Source organism: Macaca fascicularis, chromosome 3, assembly GCF_037993035.2.
Source record: "Macaca fascicularis isolate 582-1 chromosome 3, T2T-MFA8v1.1".
Lineage (NCBI taxonomy): Eukaryota > Metazoa > Chordata > Mammalia > Primates > Cercopithecidae > Macaca > Macaca fascicularis.
Window position 1 is genome coordinate 191,435,544 of NC_088377.1, and position 21,604 is coordinate 191,457,147.

The 21,604-nt window shown below is 59.7% G+C and overlaps 1 protein-coding gene across 3 annotated transcripts in view; it reads left to right on the forward strand.

The window, feature by feature from the left end:
- SSPOP (SCO-spondin) overlaps positions 1-21,604 on the forward strand; it is a 60,067-nt gene that overhangs the window by 15,303 nt on the left and 23,160 nt on the right. The window contains exons 28-61 of one of the 3 annotated variants that reach the window (XM_065542729.1): positions 126-359; positions 555-776; positions 1,212-1,448; positions 2,002-2,130; positions 2,230-2,321; positions 2,402-2,633; positions 2,744-2,896; positions 2,993-3,133; positions 3,226-3,408; positions 3,528-3,678; positions 4,257-4,410; positions 4,512-4,566; positions 5,680-5,784; positions 6,095-6,313; positions 6,421-6,548; positions 7,252-7,396; positions 7,476-7,626; positions 8,154-8,226; positions 8,973-9,030; positions 10,511-10,681; positions 12,527-12,697; positions 12,782-12,946; positions 13,679-13,858; positions 13,959-14,081; positions 14,207-14,336; positions 14,420-14,545; positions 14,729-14,820; positions 16,076-16,249; positions 16,561-16,725; positions 17,408-17,660; positions 18,902-18,948; positions 19,128-19,298; positions 19,687-19,818; positions 20,035-20,180. In XM_065542729.1, coding sequence (XP_065398801.1) covers positions 126-359; positions 555-776; positions 1,212-1,448; positions 2,002-2,130; positions 2,230-2,321; positions 2,402-2,633; positions 2,744-2,896; positions 2,993-3,133; positions 3,226-3,408; positions 3,528-3,678; positions 4,257-4,410; positions 4,512-4,566; positions 5,680-5,784; positions 6,095-6,313; positions 6,421-6,548; positions 7,252-7,396; positions 7,476-7,626; positions 8,154-8,226; positions 8,973-9,030; positions 10,511-10,681; positions 12,527-12,697; positions 12,782-12,946; positions 13,679-13,858; positions 13,959-14,081; positions 14,207-14,336; positions 14,420-14,545; positions 14,729-14,820; positions 16,076-16,249; positions 16,561-16,725; positions 17,408-17,660; positions 18,902-18,948; positions 19,128-19,298; positions 19,687-19,818; positions 20,035-20,180 — 5,108 coding nt within the window. The other 2 variants (XM_074036290.1, XM_074036291.1) reach the window with 2 other exon arrangements.

Consider the following 21,604-nt stretch of genomic DNA (forward strand, 5'->3'; position numbering starts at 1 on the left):
TGCCAGGGACTATCTGTGGCTTGGAGGGATGAAGGGAAGAGAGGGTGTTCTGGTCCCTCTGGGGTTCAGGGCTTCTCTGGGCCCCTACAGCAGCATCCTGAGCCTGCCTGCTTGCCCCGTGCTAGGTTGTGCCGCCCCAGGCTGTGGGGAGGGGCAGATGACTTGCAGCTCCGGCCACTGCCTGCCCCTGGCCCTGCTCTGTGATGGCCAGGATGACTGTGGAGATGGCACAGATGAGCGGGGCTGCCCGTGCCCCCAGGGCTTGCTGGCCTGTGCCGATGGACGCTGCCTGCCCCCGGCCCTGCTCTGCGATGGGCATCCTGACTGTCCAGACGCCGCAGATGAGGAGTCCTGCCTGGGTGAGTTGTCCCCACCCTGGAAACCAGCCTACCCGGCACTCCCTCCCGCAAGGCCCATCTCAAGAGCCCCGACTTCGCCTCCCCCCTCCTTTGCCAGGTTCCTGCTATGAAGTTGGTCCTCAGGGTGTGGGAGTTGGGGCACCCCAAACAGTACAGGGCAGTGCCCCAGGGCCAGCTCTTCTTTTCTGGCTGCAGGGCAGGTGACCTGCGTCCCTGGGGAGGTGTCCTGTGTCGATGGCACCTGCCTGGGGGCCATCCAGCTGTGTGACGGAGTCTGGGACTGCCCAGATGGAGCCGATGAGGGGCCGGGACACTGCCCCCTACCTTCTCTGCCCACGCCTCCTGCTGGTACTTTGCCTGGCCCCTCCCCTGGCTCCCTGGACACTGCGCCAAGTTCCCTGGCCAGCGCTAGCCCTGGTGAGTCTCCTGGAGGGAAGAGGTGGGAAAGCTAGTGGCTTGGAAACCTCGGAGAGAGGCATTTGTGGCGCTGCTCTGGCATGGGAAGGAGCAAGGCACAGTGGGAGACTCCCGAAGGCACTGGAGTGAATGAAGTGGATGGCGTTTCAAAGAGTCTACACTCTTTCCTGGCGTTCAAGGCCTCCCTCCCAGCTGCAGGGAGTCTCATGGAAATTCTTGACCCAGGGGAGAGCTTTGGGAAAACCAACAGGGCAGCAAAATGCAGGAGGGATTGTTCTCGGGAATGGGTTGCAGGTGGGTTAGGGCCAGGCCCAGGAAATGGCCAAGGGACTTGGAGCAGGGAGGGGAGCGGCGGCGTGGAAGGACTGACCTATGTGCGGTTGGGATGGGAAGGGCGCTCGCCGGCGGAGGATGCAGCGCGGACGCTCCCCGCAGCGCCGCCCTGCGGCCCCTTCGAGTTTCGGTGCGGCAGCGGCGAGTGCATCCCGCGGGGCTGGCGCTGCGACCAGGAGGAGGACTGCCCCGACGGCAGCGACGAGCGCGGCTGTGAAGAGCCCTGCGCGCCGCACGACGCGCCCTGCGCCCGCGGCCCTCACTGCGTGTCCCCCGAGCAGCTGTGCGACGGCGTGCGGCAGTGTCCCGACGGCTCGGACGAGGGCCCCGACGCCTGCGGTGAGGCTCCCGCGCCCCCGGGCCGTGCGCGGCCCCCCGCTGGCCAAGCCGGCTGGCCCACCTCTTCCCGAGCACCACCCCCACCTTCGCCTCCTGAGGTACAGGTGGGCGCGGCAGCCAGAGCGATTTAGGTTTGGGGACATGCGCGGCTGGGCCGTGTTTGCGTTCCCATGATCTTTTTCGTGAAACTTTATTTGAAATGTTTTTGCCCTCCCACCTAGGCTCAGGGGAGAGAAGAAAGGGGCTTTTTCTTTGCCCACACTTGGCCAAGAAGGGATAAGAGGGTGGGCAAAGGCTCTGCAGGGCTGGGGAGTGTGTCTGTTTGGAGGGGTCCCGCCATCAGCGATTCCCCACCAGACCTGAGCACACGCTTTGTGTCACTGCAAGCCAACCTTTCAGGTCCTGCCTACCTCCCCCTAGAGGGAGCTGTCCACAGGCCCCAGCTCCTCCCAGGCTGGCCTGCCCTGCTGCCTCCCATCCACCTTCCTGCCCCTCTGCAGAGAGAGGGCAGGAAGGGATAGGAGCGGAGCAGGACATCTCATGGTGCCCGCAGGCTCCACCCAGCTGCCTCCGTGCCCTGGCCTCTTTCCCTGTGGTGTGGCTCCGGGGCTGTGCCTAACCCCTGAGCAGCTCTGTGATGGGATCCCAGACTGTCCCCAGGGCGAGGACGAGCTGGACTGTGGTGAGGACGCTTTGTTCCCTAAGGGAGGCCCTGCTGGCTGGGCCCGGGAAGCAGCTCACACCCCCTGCTCACTGTGTTTTCTCTCCTCTTCTTTCCCAGGGGGGCTGCCAGCCCCAGGAGGCCCCAACAGGACAGGGCTTCCCTGCCCAGAATACACCTGCCCCAATGGCACCTGCATAGGCTTCCAGCTGGTGAGGGTGGGAGTGGGTGGTGGAGGCGGCAGTGCCATGTTGCCCCCAGCACAGGAGCCCTGACCCCACTCCCTCCCCAGGTGTGCGATGGGCAACCTGACTGTGGAGGGTCAGGGCAGGCAGGCCCCTCTCCAGAAGAGCAGGGTTGTGGGGCCTGGGGCCCCTGGAGCCCGTGGGGACCTTGCAGCCGGACATGTGGGCCCGGGCGGCAGGGCCGGAGCCGCCGCTGCTCCCCACTCGGCCTCCTGGTGCTACAGCACTGCCCGGGGCCTGAGCACCAGTCTCAGACCTGCTTCACAGCAGCCTGCCCAGGTGAGGGGCTGGGGTGGTGGGGCCTGGATAGAGGAAGGGAGAAGAAGGCCACTAGGCCTTCAGCCCTCACCCATGGTCCCCACTGCTTGCCCTGTCCCCCTGCCTCGCAGTGGACGGTGAATGGAGCGCCTGGTCCCCCTGGTCTGTGTGCTCTGAGCCATGCAGGGGCACCATGACACGGCAACGGCAGTGCCACCCACCCCAGAACGGGGGCCGCACCTGCGCTGCACTGCCCGGAGGCCCGCACAGCACCCGCCAGACCAGTGAGTGGAAGAGAGGGTGGCACTGCTGGTGGGAGGCCGTCACCTCCGCAGAGCTCCCTTCCCTGACCTCTGACCTCTGCTTCCGGCTTCTCTCAGAGCCTTGCCCTCAGGACAGCTGCCCCAATGCCACCTGCTCTGGGGAGCTGATGTTCCAGCCCTGTGCCCCCTGCCCACTGACCTGTGATGACATCTCTGGCCAGGTCATGTGCCCACCTGATCGGCCCTGTGGCAGCCCAGGTAAGGGGGCTCTGGGCCCAGGCGCTGGCTCCAGGGTGTGCGTCTGTGGCGACAGCCCTCTGCATGGAAGCCTCATCCTGGGCCCCCTCTAGGCTGCTGGTGCCCAGAAGGGCAGGTGCTGGGCAGCGAGGGGTGGTGTGTGTGGCCCCGGCAGTGCCCCTGCCTGGTGGACGGCGCCCGCTACTGGCCCGGGCAACGCATCAAGGCCGACTGCCGGCTCTGCATCTGCCAAGACGGGAGGCCCCGACGCTGCCGACTCAACCCGGACTGTGCTGGTGAGGCCCTTCCCTCGGGGTCCCTAGTCCTCTCCCTGTGCACCCACCCTCCTTCAGGCCCACCTCCCAGCTGTGCATCCACCACCTCCTTTAGGCCCTGACTTTTGGCCCTCCCTCAGTGGACTGTGGCTGGTCCTCCTGGTCGCCCTGGGCTGAGTGTCTGGGCCCCTGTGGAAGTCAGAGCATCCAGTGGTCCTTCCGGAGCCCCAACAACCCCCGCCCCTCCGGCCGAGGTCGCCAGTGCCGTGGCATCCACCGCAAGGCACGCAGGTGCTCTATTCCCCACCCACTGGGGGACCTGCAGGGACCTTGACCCGCACCCCACCTCCCACTTTGGAAGCCTCCTGTGTGCCCCTTCCACATCCACCACACAGCCCCAGTTTGGAACCCCTGCCCTGTGTCCCTACCTGTCTAAACCCCAGGAATCCCAGAACCTCTTTGGGGACTGCTGGCCTCCCCCTTCTCTAGTTTTATGCTTTCTAGGTCTTGAAGGTGGGTAGACGGAGCCCGCAGATGCAGCTTCACAAACTCAGCTTGAATTCCTGGGCTGAGGCTTGCAGGGGGCTATTGCCATAGCTGCCTCCCAAGCCCCCTCTGGGACCTGCTGCGCTGGCTGCAGTGTTGGCACAAATTGCTTCCCTGACCTTCTTCTGGGCCAGTTGCAATGTCTCAGGTGCAGAGGCAGAGTGGGCTTATAGGGTGACCAAATGTCTGTTTTCCCAGGACTTTCTCAGGTTTATCACAGAAAGTCCCAAGTCCCAGGAATGTCCTCAATCCAGGCAAACCAGGAGAGTTGTTTACCCCGAGCAAGCCCCGCCACCAGGTCAGGGATATCCGTCCCTTCTCAGGTGCCAGACGGAGCCCTGTGAGGGGTGTGAGCACCAGGGCCAGGTCCACCGTGTCGGGGAACGCTGGCGTGGGGGCCCCTGCAGTGTGTGCCAGTGTCTGCACAACCTCACCGCACAATGCTCACCCTACTGCCCGCTCGGCAGCTGCCCCCAGGTGAGGGCATTGGAGTGTGTGGTGGGCAGAGCTGGAGGGGTGTGGAGGCTGGTGGAGTGGGTTGGAGATAGGCAGGCGGCCTGACCTCTGTGTCTCTTCAGGGCTGGGTCTTGGTGGAGGGAACGGGAGAATCATGCTGCCACTGTGCCCTACCTGGTGAGTGTGCCTGGGAAATGACAAGGAAGCCCCGGGGGAGGACAATTGGTGGGATCGCTGAGAGGGAACCGGGGCACTGAGCGGAGGTGGCTGGATACCCCAGCCTCAGGGTGGCGGGAAGCCTGAGTTCTGCATGCCAAGGGAAGGAGGGGCCTCACGGTGGGAAGGGTTCTCTCTGCCCTCCCTCTCCGTCCACCTTGCCTTCCTGTGCTTTGGGGGCTCCCCCATGGTGCCACCTTTGAGGTGTTCTGTTTCCTCTGGTTCTGTTCAGATCTGGTTGCTCTGGTTGCTTTTCTTTTCATCTTAGAACAGCCAAGACAAAGTTAAGTCGGACTTTTCAAAAGTATCTTTGCCTAGAAATGAGTTATAAATGAAATAAGAAAATACAAAGGCTTGAAATGGATGCATTTATGGGTCCAGGTCTCTCTCTCTCTCTCTCTCTCTCTCTCTCTCTCTCTCTCTCTCTCTCTCTCTCTCGGTCTCACTCTGGAGTGTAGTGGTGCGATCTCGGCTCACTGCAACCTCTGCCTCCTGGCTTCAAGTGATTCTCATGCCTCAGCCTCCTGAGTAGCTGGGTTTAGACATGCACCACCATGCCCAGCTAATTGTTGTATTTTTAGTAGAGACAGAGTTTTGCCATATTGGTCAGGCTGCAGCTTTCTTATCCTAAAAGTGCATCCACAAGTTGCTGAGGTTAAAACAGAGCCAGCATACTCAGTTGCACAGGTTGTTCACTGTGCAAGTTAGCTGGTGATTGGGGCCTAGACTCCAGCCCACAGAGCTGCTTTCATCCAGAGGCAACCCCTTTCTAATGCCCATGAAGGTGCCTTTTTGGTGTCAGCACCCCTGGGTTAGGAACTGCAGTTGCTGGGTCCTGGGCTGAAAATAGTTTCAGGCTGGCAGTTTTACTCTATGTTCTCTAAATACTCAGTGGACGTGAAAGCCCCTGATTCACACCAAGGGAAGGAGGAGGGACCTTTCCCAGCTAGGAAGTTGTTCCTGGGAAGTCAGCAGGGAGAAAGTGCTCAAGAAGTGGGGAGAGGCCTGAGTGCTGGGCCAGGAACTGTGAGCCTCTTGGTCTCTGTCTCCTGATCCTGAAGTCTCCTCCCACAGGAGAGAACCAGACAGTCCAGCCCATGGCCACTCCTGCTGCAGCTCCGGCTCCCAGTCCCCAGATCGGATTCCCTTTGGCCACTTACATTCTGCCTCCACCAGGAGGTAAGGGATGTGTGCAGTGCTGTGTAGTGCTGAGAGGGGCCATGCTGCCCAGGGATTGTCCAATCTGGGAGGGGAAACAGGCCCTCGGGGACATCCTCCTTGCCCTGCACGTAGTGGATGGTCATCCTAAGGATCTGGGAGTCATCCTATCTTAAGTTGCCTCTTTTGACTCTTCCCTCCCTGGGCCAAAGTCACCCGTGTGAGCCTTTCACATCCCCTAGCTCCCTGTGCAACTTCCTCACCGTGTCCCTGAAGACTCCTGCCACCCTCTGTCCTACCCTACTCCAGCCTGTCTCTCTTCTGCACCCAGACCCCTGCTATTCTCCCCTGGGGCTGGCAGGACTGGCTGAGGGGAGCCTGCATGCATCGTCCCAGCAGCTGGAACACCCCACCCAGGCTGCCCTCATGGGGGCTCCCACCCAGGAGCCCAGGCCTCACGGATGGCACGCTGGAGGGCATGCTTATGCCAAGTGGCACACTCGGCCCCATTACCTGCAGCTGGACCTGCTTCAGCCCCGGAACCTCACTGGTCAGTGAGGAGGGCAGTGCTTGAGGGGAGGCAGTGGTGATGGTCGGGGGCAGGTGTAGCTCCTTCAGCTCTGACCTCTGCTCTTACCCTGGCCCCTCCCTCCCCAGGCATCATAGTGCCAGAGACTGGCTCTTCCAACGCGTCTGCCACCAGCTTCTCACTCCAGTTCAGCAGCAATGGTCTACGCTGGCATGACTATCATGACATCCTGCCTGGCATCTTGCCCCTGCCCAAGGTACCACCCGCCCAAGGCCGATGGGGCCAGCGGCCCACCATGCCCTTTTGTGGGTTCCATAGTCTTTGTCCCCAAGGGCCTTCCAGTCTCCCTGAGGGGCACGGCCTGCATTCGATGCTTGTTGAATACCTGGTGAGTAGCAGGGACTGTGCTCTGTGGAGCTGAGGCTTGGGTGCCACTGTCACATGGATGCTGGAAACCATCCAAGTGGCTCAGACTCAGGGCAGGTATGTGAAACCTACGAGGGAGAGAGGGTGTGGAGACACCAAGTTCACTGAGGGCCTCTGGGAGCCCAGACCCCCGCAGGTCTTTGTGGAGAGCAGCCTGGGCACAGCCCTCCCCTCAGGGGGTTTGCATCCTTCCTGGAGACAAACCGCACGAAGCGGTAGGAATCAGTCCATGCTATGTGTTAAGTCTTAGCTGTTTCAGGAGCACCTGCTCTGTGCCAGGTGCCGAGCCAGGCCCTGGGGACACAGCAGTGAATGGGACCTGGCCTTTGCCCTCGGGGCACCTCCAGCTCAGCAGGAGGAGCTCAGTCCAGGACCAGCTCCCTCCAGCCTTGAGAGCCCAATTCCTACTGCCAGGGTTGGGGGCATGGCTCTGGGATGGCCGTGAAAACTGGGGAAAAAGTGGGGTCACTCAAAGTCATGAGGTCAGCCTGAGAAAGAGGTGAAGCTCAGTCAGCAGCATCCTCTGCCGGCAGCTTTTCCCCAGACACTGGGACGACCTGGACCCTGCCGTATGGACTTTTGGCCAGATGGTGCAGGCGAGGTTTGTCAGGGCGTGGCCCCGCGATGCCCACCACAGCGATGTCCCCCTGCGGGTGGAGCTGCTGGGCTGTGAGCCAGGTACAGGTTGCACCCGGGTGGCAGGGCAGGAGAGAGAGGGGCCATGGGAGGAGCCCTCAGCCATACGTCCTCCACACAGGGTCCCCACCGGCACCTCTGTGCCCAGGGGTTGGACTCCGCTGTGCCAGTGGTGAGTGTGCCCTGAGAGGGCGCCTGTGCGACGGTGTTCTGGACTGTAAGGATGGCTCGGACGAGGAGGGCTGTGTGCTGCTACCTGAGGGCACTGGCAGGTATACTGTGGCCGGCTGTGTGCAGCTCACGCCCTTGGCCTGGCCTTCGAGGGGACAGCCATGTGGGAGGGGCCCGACGCTGCCTTCACCCCCCAGGTGCCCAGACCCTGCATGCTGAGGAGCTGCAGCTGGGTGCCTTCAAGGCCCTTTCCCACCTGGATTCTAGGATTCCCTGCCTTTCTCATAGTTGATGCAGGGGTTCTCCAGGTGTGGGCCCTGGACCAGCAGCATTGGCAGCACCTGGAACTTGTTAGAAGGGCAGGTTCTCGGGCCCGCCCAGACCTGCAGGGGTGGGGCACAGTAATATGTGTCTTACAAGCCCCTCAGGTGATTCTAACCCACGGTCAAGTTGGAAGCTACTGTTGGGAACATCACCTTTGTCCACCCTCAGTGGGCAGAGTCCTTCCTGGATGCCCACCCCAGCAAAGACCCCAGGCCCAGCAAAAGCACACTGATGCCCCTGCCTGGAAGCGGGGCACTGGTGCTGGCAGGGCCCCTGGAGCCCTTTTGGCTATTTTTCTCCCCAGATTCCATTCCACAGCCAAGACCCTGGCCCTCTCCTCCGCCCAGCCGGGACAGCTGCTGCACTGGCCCGGGGAGGTGAGTGTGGAGCCTTGGGCCCAGAGGGTGGAGTGAGGGTACAGGGACCTTGCCTCAAGGTCTCACCAGCTCTGCTCCTGCACCAGCCGGCGGCATCTCCCCTCTCCGCAGCATTTCCTCCTGTGTGTTCCCTGGTACTGCTCTCAGGAGGCTTCCCGGTGCCTGGCAGAGGGCTGAGGGCTGGGGCAACACAGAGATGCAGAGATGTGCAGGGAGAGCGAGGGCCCAGAAGGGTTTGGGGACAAGAGAAGCCTGAACCTCTGATAGGGAGCTTATGCCCACGGGGCAGGCACCAGGGCATCTGGTGCTCAGAGCCGAAAAGAGCCCTGTGCCCGAGTCCCCAGGGGCTTCCGGGACAAGACTTGAGGGCTGGAGAGGGGTGTCTGTAGTGTGGAGAAGAAGGCGCGGAGCATCTTCCTACCTGGAATAGCCTGGTCAGGAACCCAGAGTGTGTGGGTGGAGTGGGGGGGACATGTGCATTGGATGGGGGAAGGGGAGTTTGAGGGGCAAGAGCTGAAATGGATCACCATGGTGGGTTCTGAGAATAAAGTCCCTGAGCTCCTTGAGGGCAGTGGGCTGGTACCTGGAAGCGCAGTTGCATCCTCAGCTCTGCCCTGGGCTGTGGGGGAGGAAGATGGACAGGAAGCAGTGCTGGGACTGTGAGCGCCCAGGCTGTATCCTCAGGGGATGGGAGCTGCCCTCAGGGCCTGGGACTGTGCAGGGTGCTCAGCCCTCTCCCTCTGCAGGGCCTGGCAGAGACTGAGCACTGGCCTCCCGGACAGGAGTCCCCCACGTCCCCAACAGGTGTGTGCACAGACTCCAGACCCCCCCAAACCCTTGTCCCACCTGTTCTTCCAGAGCCAGGGGCAGTTACATCTCAGGGGTTCAAATCCCCTTACCCCTGACTTCCCCACAACCGAGAGAGTCACAGGGTTGGCTCAGGGAGGAGACACTAGTCACTTTGGACATGACCAGGTCCTGCCCCTGCCCACCCCCTTGGATTCCAAGGTATGTGGGCTGCAGGTAGGCAGGGCGGGTGGCTCCAGGCCAGCTCCCAGGACGGAGCCTGTGCCCAGTAATGTGGCTGCCTCCCCAGATGCCTGGTCAGGACATGTCTCCCCCATGGGGGTGGGAGGCCACTTGACTGCACCCTGCACTCCCTCTGCTCACCATCCAGAGAGCCAGGCCCCCCTTTCTGAAGCATTTGCTGGCAGCAAATGTTTCTTAAGTGGGCACGGGGGTTGGATGTGGTCATGAAGTTGGCGTGCTCCTGTATAAGAAAGGAAAGGGCTCTGCCTGGTTGTGAACCGGCTTCCCTGGAGCTACCTGATTATTCACCTCCCTGCTAGCCAGCAGACAGCTGTCTCCTGGAGGGCCTGCTGTCCTGCGGGGATGGGGTGCGGTAAGAGGGCTTTTGGTGTGGGGGAGTTCCTGCCCTCATTTCTAGCCCCTATGGGAAGGACCTGGGTGGGGCTTGGGGCAGCAGGGGCTGGAGAGGAAGGAGGGTGAGGGCGCCGGGGCTGCTCTTTCATTCTGGCTCATCCTCCCCTGTGCCTCACCGTGCCACCTGCCTGGGCCTCAGCTTTTCCCCATCTGTGACACTAGAAGGCCTTATAGACAACTGTGGCCCCTCCCTGTGAGTTCTGATGGAAGTTATTCAGAACCTGGCCGGACTGTTTCTGTGTCTTTTGTGAAAAGCAGACAAAGCAATTGATTCTACCCCTCAGATCCATAACATGCAGACCCACGGGATACATTCTAATTTCATTCTCAGTCTGGTTCTAAAAAAAAAAAAAAAAAAGGCTGTCTTTGAATGCATCTCTTGCCAGAAAATGAGACTCTTAACTCTTTTCACTGTAGCTGCCAGGAAGCCCAAAATCAGTTTGTTGTTGTTTGTTTGTTTACAACAGAAACAATGAACTCACCCTGAGTCTATGGTAGTGTTTACTCCCTCTGCTGCTGTGTTAAAATGACCTCAGTTCTTTCTCTCCCTAAATATCTTATTTTATGGTGAGTTTGAACTTGGAAGTTGCCATGTGTTTCTTTTTGGGGAATAGAATAAAAATCTCAGATCAAAACAAGTCTTCTACTTTCAGCCAAAGCCCTTCTTGTGCTCCTTGGATTTTTTTGATCCAAGGCCTCTCAGAAGGTGGGGTGTGGTCTGCAGTACCTGTGATTACTTTGCACCACCCAGAAGCCTGGGATACCCTCTCAAGGGCCCCCATCTTCCTTTCCTGGGAAGGGGAGCTGGGTAAGCCTCACCTCCCTCCACTTCCACCCACAGAGACAAGGCCCGTGAGTCCTGGCCCAGCCTCTGGGGTACCTCACCATGGGGAATCCATGCAGATGGTGACCACCACCCCCATATCCCAGATGGAGGCTAGGACCCTGCCACCAGGTATGGCAGCTGTGACGGTGCTGCCCCCACACCCAGTGACTCCAGCAACCCCTGCTGGTAAGACACCAAGCCCTTCTACCTGTGTGCAAAGCCTCTGTGAGCCCACCTTCCTTGTGAGGGGGACAGAGGCCCTTTGTTCAAGATCACACAGCTCAAGGTCATTTTGGGGAGGACCCAAGCGTCCTAGCCCAGTTTACCCTTTTTCTATTATCCCAAGATAGGCAGAGTGAGGAATAGCAGATGCTAAGAGGAGGGAGGTTGGGGGCTTCAGGGAGGTGATGAAGGAGAAAGGATAGGGCAGGCCAAGTGACTGGTCAGCCAGCTGTGGTGGTGCCCACAGGCCAGAGTGTCGCCCCAGGGCCCTTCCCACCTGTGCGGTGTGGCCCCGGCCAGATGCCCTGTGAGGTGCTGGGCTGCGTGGAACAGGCGCAGGTGTGTGATGGCAGGGAGGATTGCCTCGACGGCTCCGACGAGAGGCACTGCGGTGAGCTGCTGGAGGGCCTGCCATCCTGTGGGTAGGGGGTGGCACTTATCCTTCAGTGTAGGAAAGTGTCTGCCCTCATTTGTAGCTCATATTGGAAAGGATTTTGGAGAGGCTTGGGCAGCAGGGAATGGAGAGAATGGGTAAAAACAGAAGTGTGCGTGTCTTTGGGTATGGTCAAGATGGGGAATAGAACAGGCCTTGGGTCTCAGCCTGTTTTATAAAACCTCATCTATTTACTCACCCATCCAACAGTCTACCTATCCCTCTATCCATCCATCCATCAGCCACCCATCTTTCCGTCTACCCACCCTCCCATCCACTAACCCACCCACTCACCCACCCATCCATCTATCCATGCATCCATCCACCCACCCACCCACCCACCTACCCCTCTATCCATGTATTCATCAGCCACCTATCATCCATCTGTCTACTCACAAATCCATCCCTCAATCCATCCACCCATCCAGCCAGCCACCATGCATCTATCTACCCATCCGTCCATCTATTCACCCATCCATCCATCCATCCATCCATCCATCTAAATCCACCTACCTACCCCTCTATTCATGTATTCATCAGCCATCCATCCAGTCAGCCACCCATTCATCCATCTACCCATCCAACCATCAGTCCACCCATCCATCCTTCAATTTATCCATCCATACATCAGCCACCCATCCATCCGTCCACCTACCCATCTATCCACCCATCCATCCATTCATCCATCCACTTACCCCTCTATCCATTCATCTGTCAGCTACCCATCCATCCACCCATCCATTCATCCATCCATCCATCTGACACCCACCCATGCATCTATCAGCCACCCATCCATCCACCCATGGATTCATCTACCCACCCCTGTATTCATCCATTCATTGGCTACCCATGCATTCACCTACTCACTCATCTACCCATCCATCCATCCACTCACTCATCCATCCATTCACTCACCTACCCATACACCCATCCATTCATCCATTCACCCACCCATCTATCCATCCATCTTTCCATCTACCCACCCATATATCCATCTATTCATTTATTCATCCATCCATCCATGCAAAGTAGATCACTGTGATCAAAGCTTAGTCTTCCAATCATCACCAAAGAAATCAAATGTTAATCACAAGAATGGCCACCCCAGGGAGTATACATTCAGAAAGAAGGTACCTAAGCATCTAGAATCTCTGTGTGAGAGCTTGTGTAGACCAAAGACTCCATGATCTTACCAACACATCATGAAAGGAAGCCTGCTCTGGGCATGGGATGCAGGAGGCATTAGTAGGAAGGGGAGGCCAGGGGCTCCAGTCAGCAAGCTCACTTCGGCTCTTGGCCTGAGTTAATGGGCTGAGTGTATCATCCTGCCAGGAATCTACTTATGTGGCTCCCTTCTCTCCCTGCCTTGTGAGCAGCAAGCACTGTGCCCTTCACGGTGCCTACCATGGCCCTGCCTGGGCTTCCAGCCTCAAGGGCCCTCTGTTCCCCAAGCCAGCTGAGCTGTGGCAGCGGGGAGTGTCTGTCTGCTGAGCGGCGCTGTGACCTGCGGCCTGACTGCCAGGACGGCTCGGACGAGGATGGCTGTGGTATGTGCCAGCAAGGGCAGGGGCAGCCCTGAGGGCCCCCTCCTGCATGAGCCCCTCTGAGCCCCAGCCCCTATTCCCCTGCAGTGGACTGCGTGCTGGCCCCCTGGTCTGTCTGGAGCAGCTGCAGCCGCAGCTGTGGCCTGGGCCTCACCTTCCAGCGCCAGGAGCTGCTGCGGCCTCCTCTGCCAGGGGGCAGCTGCCCACCTGACCGGTTCCGAAGCCAGTCCTGCTTTGTGCAGGCCTGCCCAGGTAACCCTGCACCCCAGCCTTCCCTCAGGAAAGCCCCTGCTCCCAGAGGGAAGTGGGGAAGCCCCCCATCCAGTCTCCTCAGGAACCTTCAGGTGGGAAACCTGGGGTGGGTTTCCATCTGGGACCCTCCCAGCCAGCCCTGCCCCGCTTTCCTGCCTGAGCCGAGACTCAGGTTCTTGTGTATAGCCGGAAATAATGGTCATTCCTGCCTCAGAAGGCACTGCAAGGATTAAGGGAGATGACGTGTGGGGGTGTTTAGAGCCGGGCCTCAGGTGTCAGCCAGCTGTGCCACTTGTCCCTGGGTGCCATGCTGAAGGCCTTGTCACTCTTTTATTCCGTCAATCCAAGGGAGTGGCCCTCACCCACTTCTATGCATGGCAGAGAGGGGCTCCCCATACAGGGGCCTCTTCAGCCCCACCCTGGCTCCTCCCTGGTTGTGATGGCCCTACAGCTGCCATCAGGGCAGCTCTCCCCAGGATTCCCGCAGTCCCAGCCCCTTCCCGGGAGCAGAGCTTTTGTCCTGGGAGGCACCTAGAGCCCTTTCTCCAGGCACCTGCCACCTAGGGGAGGTTTTCTGGGACAGAAGAGGAGCTGTGGAGTGCCCGGGGCAGGGCCCTTGGCTGCCTTGCTGGCCACTGCCCAGGCTGGGGAAGGAGGGGAGCCCTGGCTCCAGCTACTCTTTCATAGCCTGTGTCTCCTGGGCCCTTCCTGATGGTCTTCCTTCCCCAACAGTGGCTGGGGCATGGGCCATGTGGGAGGCCTGGGGGCCCTGCAGTGTCTCCTGTGGGGGTGGCCATCAGAGTCGCCGGAGAAGCTGTATGGACCCCCCACCAAAGAATAATGGTGCCCCCTGCCCCGGGCCCTCCCAAGAGAGGGTACCCTGCGGCTTGCAGCCCTGCTCAGGTGGCACAGGTAAGGGTGAGCTGGGCTGGGAGCAGGGAGAGAGCACTGTGGGCATGAGGTAGTTGGACCTCCGAGCACTCAGGCTCACCTAGTGCCCATCTCCCACCAGACTGCGAGCTGGGCCGTGTGTATGTGAGTGCTGATCTGTGCCAGAAGGGGCTAGTGCCCCCGTGCCCACCCTCCTGCCTGGATCCCAAGGCTAACAGAAGCTGCAGTGGGCATTGCGTGGAAGGTGAGGCAGACCTGGCCTGCAGGGAGACTGTGGGGTGCCCACCCAGGCCCACCAGCCCCCAGTCTCCAGCTTACCCTCACTGCTGTGCCCCTTGGGGCTGAGTGCCCTCTTCCACACACACCCAGGATGCCGCTGTCCCCCGGGACTCCTTCTGCATGACACTCGCTGCCTGCCCCTCTCTGAGTGCCCCTGCCTGGTGGGCGAAGAGCTGAAGTGGCCGGGGGTGTCCTTCGTCCTGGCCAACTGCAGCCAATGGTGAGGGCGGCCGCGCCAGGGAGGGCACTGTGCCGGGGTCTCCCCAGCCCTGACCAGTTCCTCAGCCTCTCCCTCCCCTGCAGTGTGTGTGAGAAGGGGGAGTTGGTGTGCCAACCAGGGGGCTGCCCCCTGCCCTGCGGCTGGTCAGCCTGGTCCTCCTGGGCTCCCTGCGACCGCTCCTGTGGCTCTGGAGTGAGGGCCAGGTTCAGGTGTGTGACAGCGGGTGGGCGGCAGTGTGAGAAGGAATGGTGGGGGCCAGGGAGGCAAGGAGCCAGGCTAGCCCTGAGGGGGCGGTAGGGGGAAGATGGTGGACAGGTGATGAAGGATGAAGAAGGCAGGAGTGAGGGCAGGGAGAGAGCAGAGCAGGTGCTGAGGGCTGCCTCTCTCCCCAGGTCTCCCTCCAACCCTCCGGCAGCCTGGGGAGGCGCCCCCTGTGAAGGTGACAGGCAGGAACTGCAGGGCTGCCACACAGAGTGTGGGACAGGTATGGCAGGGAGCCTGGATGCAGGAGCCCCCTCTTCCTCATCCCAATTCTGCACCCTGGGAACACACAGGATGAGACCCACTGGCCACTCTATGTGGGGGATCGGTAATGCCTCTGCAGTCTGAGAGGCAGCCCTTGAACTGGCCTTGGTGGAGGGGCTTTGATAGGGAGAGGCAGAGACTCCCGCCCAGACTGCCCGGGCGCCAGGAGCAGTCTGGCCTGGGTGGAGCAGGCGACCGCAGAGCTGGGTGAGAGAGGTGAGGCTGAGGGTTTGAGGGAGGCCAGCAGCAGCATTTAGAGGCCAGATGAAGGTGCCAGATGGTTTCTCTCTTTCCACCCACCGGGTGCCCCTCAGACAGTGCCTGTGTCAATGGAGGTCTCTGCAGAGCAAACCCAGCCTCACTGGTGTGCAGGGCAATGGGATGAGGTGGGCAAGGGGAAAGAAAGAGGAGTGGGGGAGGGGAGGGGGAAGAGAGGCAGGGCGCATCTGGGGTCTGGGCCAGGATCTTTGCAGTAGGAGGGAAAGAGGGGCCAGTGGGGAGTGGCTGGTGGGACATTGACAGTGTCCACAGGGACTCTTAATTAGTTTCTGGCATAGAAGGATCAGGAAGCGTTGATCTGGGGGAAACATGAGGATTTTTGGTGGTCCTTCCTGCTGAGGTGCTGTCCGAGTCCAGGAGAGAGATGTGGGAATGTAGTCGAGCCCAGGTTCACAGGAGGCTCCGTGCCTGGCTCTGAGGGTGAGAAGTGGGGCTGGAGGCCGGGTGCAGTGGCCCACGCCTGTAATTCCAGCACCTTGGGAGGCCAAGGTGGGAGGATTGCTTGAGGCCAGGAGTTCAAGACCAGCCTGGGTAACAGAGAGAGACCCCATCTCTAAAAAAAATAAAAAAATAAAAAATGTAACTGGCCGTGGTGGCGCACGTCTGTGGTCCCAGCTCCTCGGGAGGCTGAGATGGGAGATCACGTGAGCTTAGGAGGTAGAGGCTGCAGCAAGCGATAAGCATGCCCACTGCACTCCAGCTGACAGGTCCTGTCCTCAACCCCCCAAAACAGAAAAAAGGACTGGAGGGGGGGGGTCCCAGCAAGTGAGCTGAGAAGGGGCAGAGGCTGCACCCTGAGCCCAGAGCAGCCTCCCTCCTTGTGAGCCCTCTTCTGCCCACCTAGTTTCTCAGACCTAACCCAGGCTCCCCGACCCTCCCCAGCCCTGCCAGAAAAGGCCTTTGCACAAATGGCCTGTCCTGTTCACCCTCCGCAGAGGTGCTGGGCTGGACGCCCTGGACTTCCTGGTCCTCCTGCTCCCAGAGCTGCCTTGTCCCCGGAGGGGGCCCTGGCTGGCGCAGTCGTTCCCGACTCTGCCCCAGCCCTGGGGATTCATCCTGCCCAGGAGAGGCCACCCAGGAGGAGCCCTGCAGCCCCCCTGTATGCCCAGGTACTCCCCCTCAGGCTCAGGTGTGGCTCGGACACTGGGGTGGGATGAGAAGCAAAGAAGAATGCCCCCTTGAGCCGGTTCTAGACACCTGGAGGGGGGGCCAAGGGTTGGAGCAAACCTGGCTGTTGTCCTTAAGCCTCTCCCACCCCAGCCATCACCCAGGAAGCCAGCCTGAGTGGTAGATGTTGGTGGGAGCTAGAGGCTGCAGTTAAGACTCTGCAAGCTACACAGCTCCAGCCCCACAATGCCCTGCCCTGGACTGTCTTTGCCGTGCCGGTGTCTGTGACTCTGGATTGGGCTCTTCCTGGCAGTGCCAAGCATCTGGGGTCTGTGGGCTCCCTGGTCCACTTGCTCAGCCCCCTGTGACGGAGGCATCCAGACACGTGGGCGCAGCTGCTCCAGCTTGGCTCCTGGGGACACCTCGTGCCCAGGACCCCACAGTCAGACCAGGGACTGCAACACGCAGCCCTGCACAGGTACCAGACTCTCTGCCTGTTTTGCAGTGGGCCTCCCTGGCCCAGCTCTGGGGATTTTGACCTTTTCCCCACCCTCACCTTTGCCCATCACTGTCCTCTGACTCCAGGCCAGGTAATGCCTGGAGCTAACGGAGCCTGGGATTTCCTGTGTCTCTTCTAGCTCCCTGCCTCTCCCACCTGCCTGGGACCAGGTCCCAGCAGCTGTAGCCCCTCAGCCCTTTGCTCTTCTTTGGTGGAGGCAAGCCTCCTTCCCCAGAGAACAGGCTCCCCGAGGGAGTCAGACTGGCCTTCCTCTGGGCAGAACACACTCACGGCCAGAATCGTGGGGGAGCAGAGCTCGTACTTTGAAGCCCCTGGCCCCTTCCTTACTCTCTCTCGTCCTCTGAGCGCTCCTTCTATCCCAGATGACTAGAGTCCTCGTGGTCTGTTTTCAAGAATATTTGTATTAAAATGGAGCAAAGCCGTGACTGTGTACTGGTGCCATCCCAGACACTGGAGCAAAGCTGTGAGGGTAGGGGCAGGAGGTGTGGCTTCTTTAGCACACTATGGCCCGGCAGGCTGCTGCCCCATGCCCTGCTTGCAGGTTCCCTTCCGCCCCTCTGCCTCCTTTCCCTTCCCATCCCTTCCCATCCCTTCCCATCCCTCCTGCCCCTGCTGAGACCTGCTTTGTCTTCCTATCCAGCCCAGTGCCCAGAGAACATGGTGTTCCGCTCAGCAGAGCAGTGTCGCCAGGAGGGGGGTCCTTGCCCTCGGCTGTGCCTGACGCACGGCCCTGGGATAGAGTGTTCGGGCTTCTGCGCCCCTGGCTGCACCTGCCCCCCTGGTCTCTTCCTGCACAATGCTAGCTGCCTGCCCCGCAGTCAGTGCCCCTGCCAGCTGCACGGGCAGCTCTATGCACCAGGAGCAATGGCTCGCCTGGATTCCTGCAACAACTGGTGGGTCATAGCGTCGGGGCAGGGTGGGAGAGGGGCCGGGGATCTAGGGGTGGGCAGGCGTGGGCTCCCTCCCATGAACACACCCCGTGGTGGGGTGCTCTGTTCCCCAAACACAACACAGCAGCCACGGGTGCCAGGCAGGGTCCTGGGAATACTAGAGCGAGTGGTCATCCCCATTTGACTTATGGGAAGATTGGGTCTCAGATCAATGGAGCGATTTGTGATAGAACTAGAGATGGGAAGGGGTCTAACCTCTCATCACAGCTTTCTCTGGTTCTCTTTCCTGAATATAATTTCATACCTGGGATCCACTTGATTTCTGTTCAGAAACATTCAAGTGCCCACCAAGCTGACATCAGGACCTGCCAGCAGAGGGTGCTCAAGCCATTTCTCTCTTTTTTCTTTTTCTTTCACTTCGTTTCCTTTTTTTTTTTTTTTTGAGATGGAGTCTTGCTCTGTCGCCCAGGCTGGAGTGCAGTGGTGTGATCTCAGCTCATTGCAACCTCTGCCTCTCAGCTCACTGCAACCTCCACCTCCCGGGTTCAAGCAATTCTCCTGCCTCAGCCTCCCTAGTAGCTGGGATTACAGGCACCTACCGCCATGCCAGGCTAATTTTTGTATTTTCAGTAGAGACAGGGTTTCACCATTTGGCCAGGCTGGTCTCCAACTCCTGACCTCAAGTGATCCACCTGCCTCAGCCTCCCAAAGTGCTCGGATTACAGGCATGAGCCACTGCACCCGGGCCATTCTTCATTTCCCTCTTACTTTTTACTTTATATACCCTGCCCCTCCTTCGATTTCCTCCTCCTTCATTCTTCTTCCCTCCTGTCCTTTCTTTCTCACTTTTTGTCTCTCTGATCTTTTTCTGGGACCTCCAGTATTTGATAAATAGGCTTTAAAACATGTATTGGGGAGAACAGCAAGTGTGGAGAAGTACCCAGTTCTCCCTCCTAGAAGAACTCCAGCTCTCTCTAAATCCCTCCTCCCTGCCCCGGCCCTCGAGGTCATTTCCCAATAAATACAAATGGATGAGACCTTGGGACAAAGGACAGCACAGAGCTTGGGTGTTGTGGGGCTCACTGAGGGTGCATCGTGAACTTCACAGAGGGCGTGGGCAGCAGGCTTCGCACCCCAGACCCTCGGGTTTCTCTTCTGCAGTGGCCTCAGCTGCTTCCCCGGGGGTAAGGGCTGACTGTGGCCGTGATGGCCAGGTAGAGCCTTACTGCCGCCTGTCTCTGCAGCACCTGTGTCTCCGGGGAGATGGCATGCACCTCGGAGCACTGCCCAGGTACCCCCATGCTTGGGGCACAGGAATTGGGCAGTGGTGGGTCCTCAGGGACCATAGGGGAGTTAAGCCCCTTGTGAGATAAACGCCTGGGAGCTCGGTGGTCCCCAGGGAAGTTAGGGTATGAAAAGACTGACCTGGTTTCACACACACTGCCCTCTGCCCCCAACACGCCCTGGCAGTGGCCTGTGGCTGGAGTCCCTGGACCCCGTGGAGTCTCTGTAGCCGCAGCTGCAACGTGGGCATTCGGCGCCGTTTCCGGGCAGGCACTGCACCCCCAGCTGCCTTTGGGGGTGCTGAGTGCCAAGGCCCCACCATGGAGGCTGAATTCTGCAGCCTGCGGCCATGCCGAGGTGAGAGCTAGGACTGAGGTCCTGAGACCTCCTTAAAAAACCTTCCAGAGAGAAGCCAAGAAGACTCCCATCACCCCCCACCCTGAACCTCCACAGACGTGCAAGAGACTGCGTTAAGAGATGCCACTAAGAGGTTGTCCCCAGAGACTCCTTGAGGGTCTGTTCCCTAACAGGGCCCCTCCTCAGCGTAGCCCCAGCTTCTCTCTAGAGACCCGCCCAGTTCTAGGCTGAATACTGGAGCCCCTCAAGCAGGTGTGAGGCACCTTAGGTAGGATATGACACTACAGGTGAAGCGGAGGAGGGATCCCACGGGTGTCTGGGTGGGAGGAGGAGAAGGTGAGGTGGGCACGAGAGGCAGGGCCTGTGGTGACCTGGGTACCACCCCCAGGTCCTGGTGGGGAATGGGGCCCTTGGTCTCCGTGCTCCGTGCCCTGCGGTGGTGGCTACAGGAACCGCACCCGGGGCAGTGGCCTGCACAGCCCCATGGAGTTCTCCACCTGTGGCCTGCAGCCCTGCACAGGTGAGAGCTGCCCTGGGGACCCTCCAGTTCTCATTCTTACCAACCCAGGGCACTGTCAACCCCCTGTCCGCCACCCCAGCACAGCCCTGTCCCTCAGCCGTTGTGCAGCCCCCATGACTACCCCACCCATACCCAGAGCTGGTGCCTCTCCCAGGTTGGGAGCTCAGGGGAGAGCTGAGTGCTCTGGGGCTGGGCTGTCAACTTCTATGTCCCCAGGGCCAGTGCCTGGCGTGTGTCCCAGGGGCAAGCAGTGGCTGGACTGTGCCCAGGGCCCTGCCTCCTGTGCAGAGCTCAGCACTTCAAGAGGGACTAACAAGACCTGCCACCCTGGCTGCCACTGCCCCTCTGGGATGCTCCTGCTGGTGAGTGTCCCCGTGCCTGGCCCCAGCGAGGCCTCCGCACAGCTTGGGGACCGTGGGGTGGCAGGGAAGGGACAGGCAGGATCTGGACAGCGAAGAACAAAGGGTATGGGGCTGAAGACAGGGAGACCCTGCAAGGTTGAGGAAAGGGTACTGAACTCATGGGCCATAACTCAGCTCCGGCAGGAACCAGCAGGGGATCCTGGGCAGGTCTCATCCCTCTCCCATCTCCCTCCCCCTGTACGCCATCTGTCTTGACTCTCCCCACCTGTGTGAGCCTCCTGGGGCTGCTGTCACTGAGTGCCTGAGATCCTGGGCAGGTCTCATCCCTCTCCCCTCCCTCCCCCTGTCCCCCATCTGTCTTCCCTCTCCCCACCTGTGTGAGCCTCCTGGGGCTGCTGCCATCGAGTGCCATGCACTGGGGGGCTTGAGCAGCAGCCCCTGATGGTCTCACAGATCCTGGAAGCCCAGGACCATGGTGTTGGTGGGTAGGCTCCTTCTGAGGGCTGCAAGGGAGACTGTTCAAGGCCTCTCTCCTCTTCTGGGAGTTTGCCAGAAATCCTTGGCACTCCTTGACCTATAGGTGGCCTTCTCCCTGTCTCTTCACGTCATCTTCCCACATTTTCTCTTCTTATAAAGGACACAAGATGCATTAAAACTAGGGCTACCTCAGTGACCTCCTTTTAACCCAATCACCTCTGAACAGACCTCATCTCCAAATAAGCTCCCATTCCCAGCGACTGGGGCTAGGACTTGAACTTGAGGGTTTGGGGGGCCACAATGCAGCCCATGGACCACCCACCTCTGTTTCTTCACTGGTGAAAAATGGTAATAGGTCTAGAAGGTCTTTGTGAATTGTCCCTGCTCAAGTGCTCTGTGCACTATGTTATCACCAGTTATTTATCGAGCACCTACTGTATGTTTAGTCTCTGGCTGAGTGGTTCTGTGGGGAAGGAGTAGTCTCTGCCCTCAAGAAGCATCTAGTCTGGGGAAACCAGACCCAGAGCCCCTAAAATGAAGATGAAGCCATCAGATGGGCAGGAAGTGAGCTTTGCACATTGTGGAGTAGGCTAGGTCAGCCATGGAGGGCTCCCTGTAGGAGGTGGTCCTGACTTGAACATCAGAGATTGGAGGGTGTGGAGAGTAGGGAGGCATGGCAGCCTTCCTGGAGGAGGTGGTCCTGCACTTGAAGATCTGAGATTGGAGAGCAGAGAGGTGGCCACTCTAGTCAGAGGGTGGTGGCAATTGGGGCTAGGAAATGCTGGCTGCATGGTGGGATTGAACAAAGCCGTGGGGTGAGTCATAGGGTGTGGTTAAGGGACATGTTGTAATCATATCTGAGTTCAAATCAGGCTCTTTTACTAGTAGCCCAGCAAGCTTGGGGGTAGTATTCCCGTGCCTCAGTTCCTTCCTTTGTAAATTAGGGT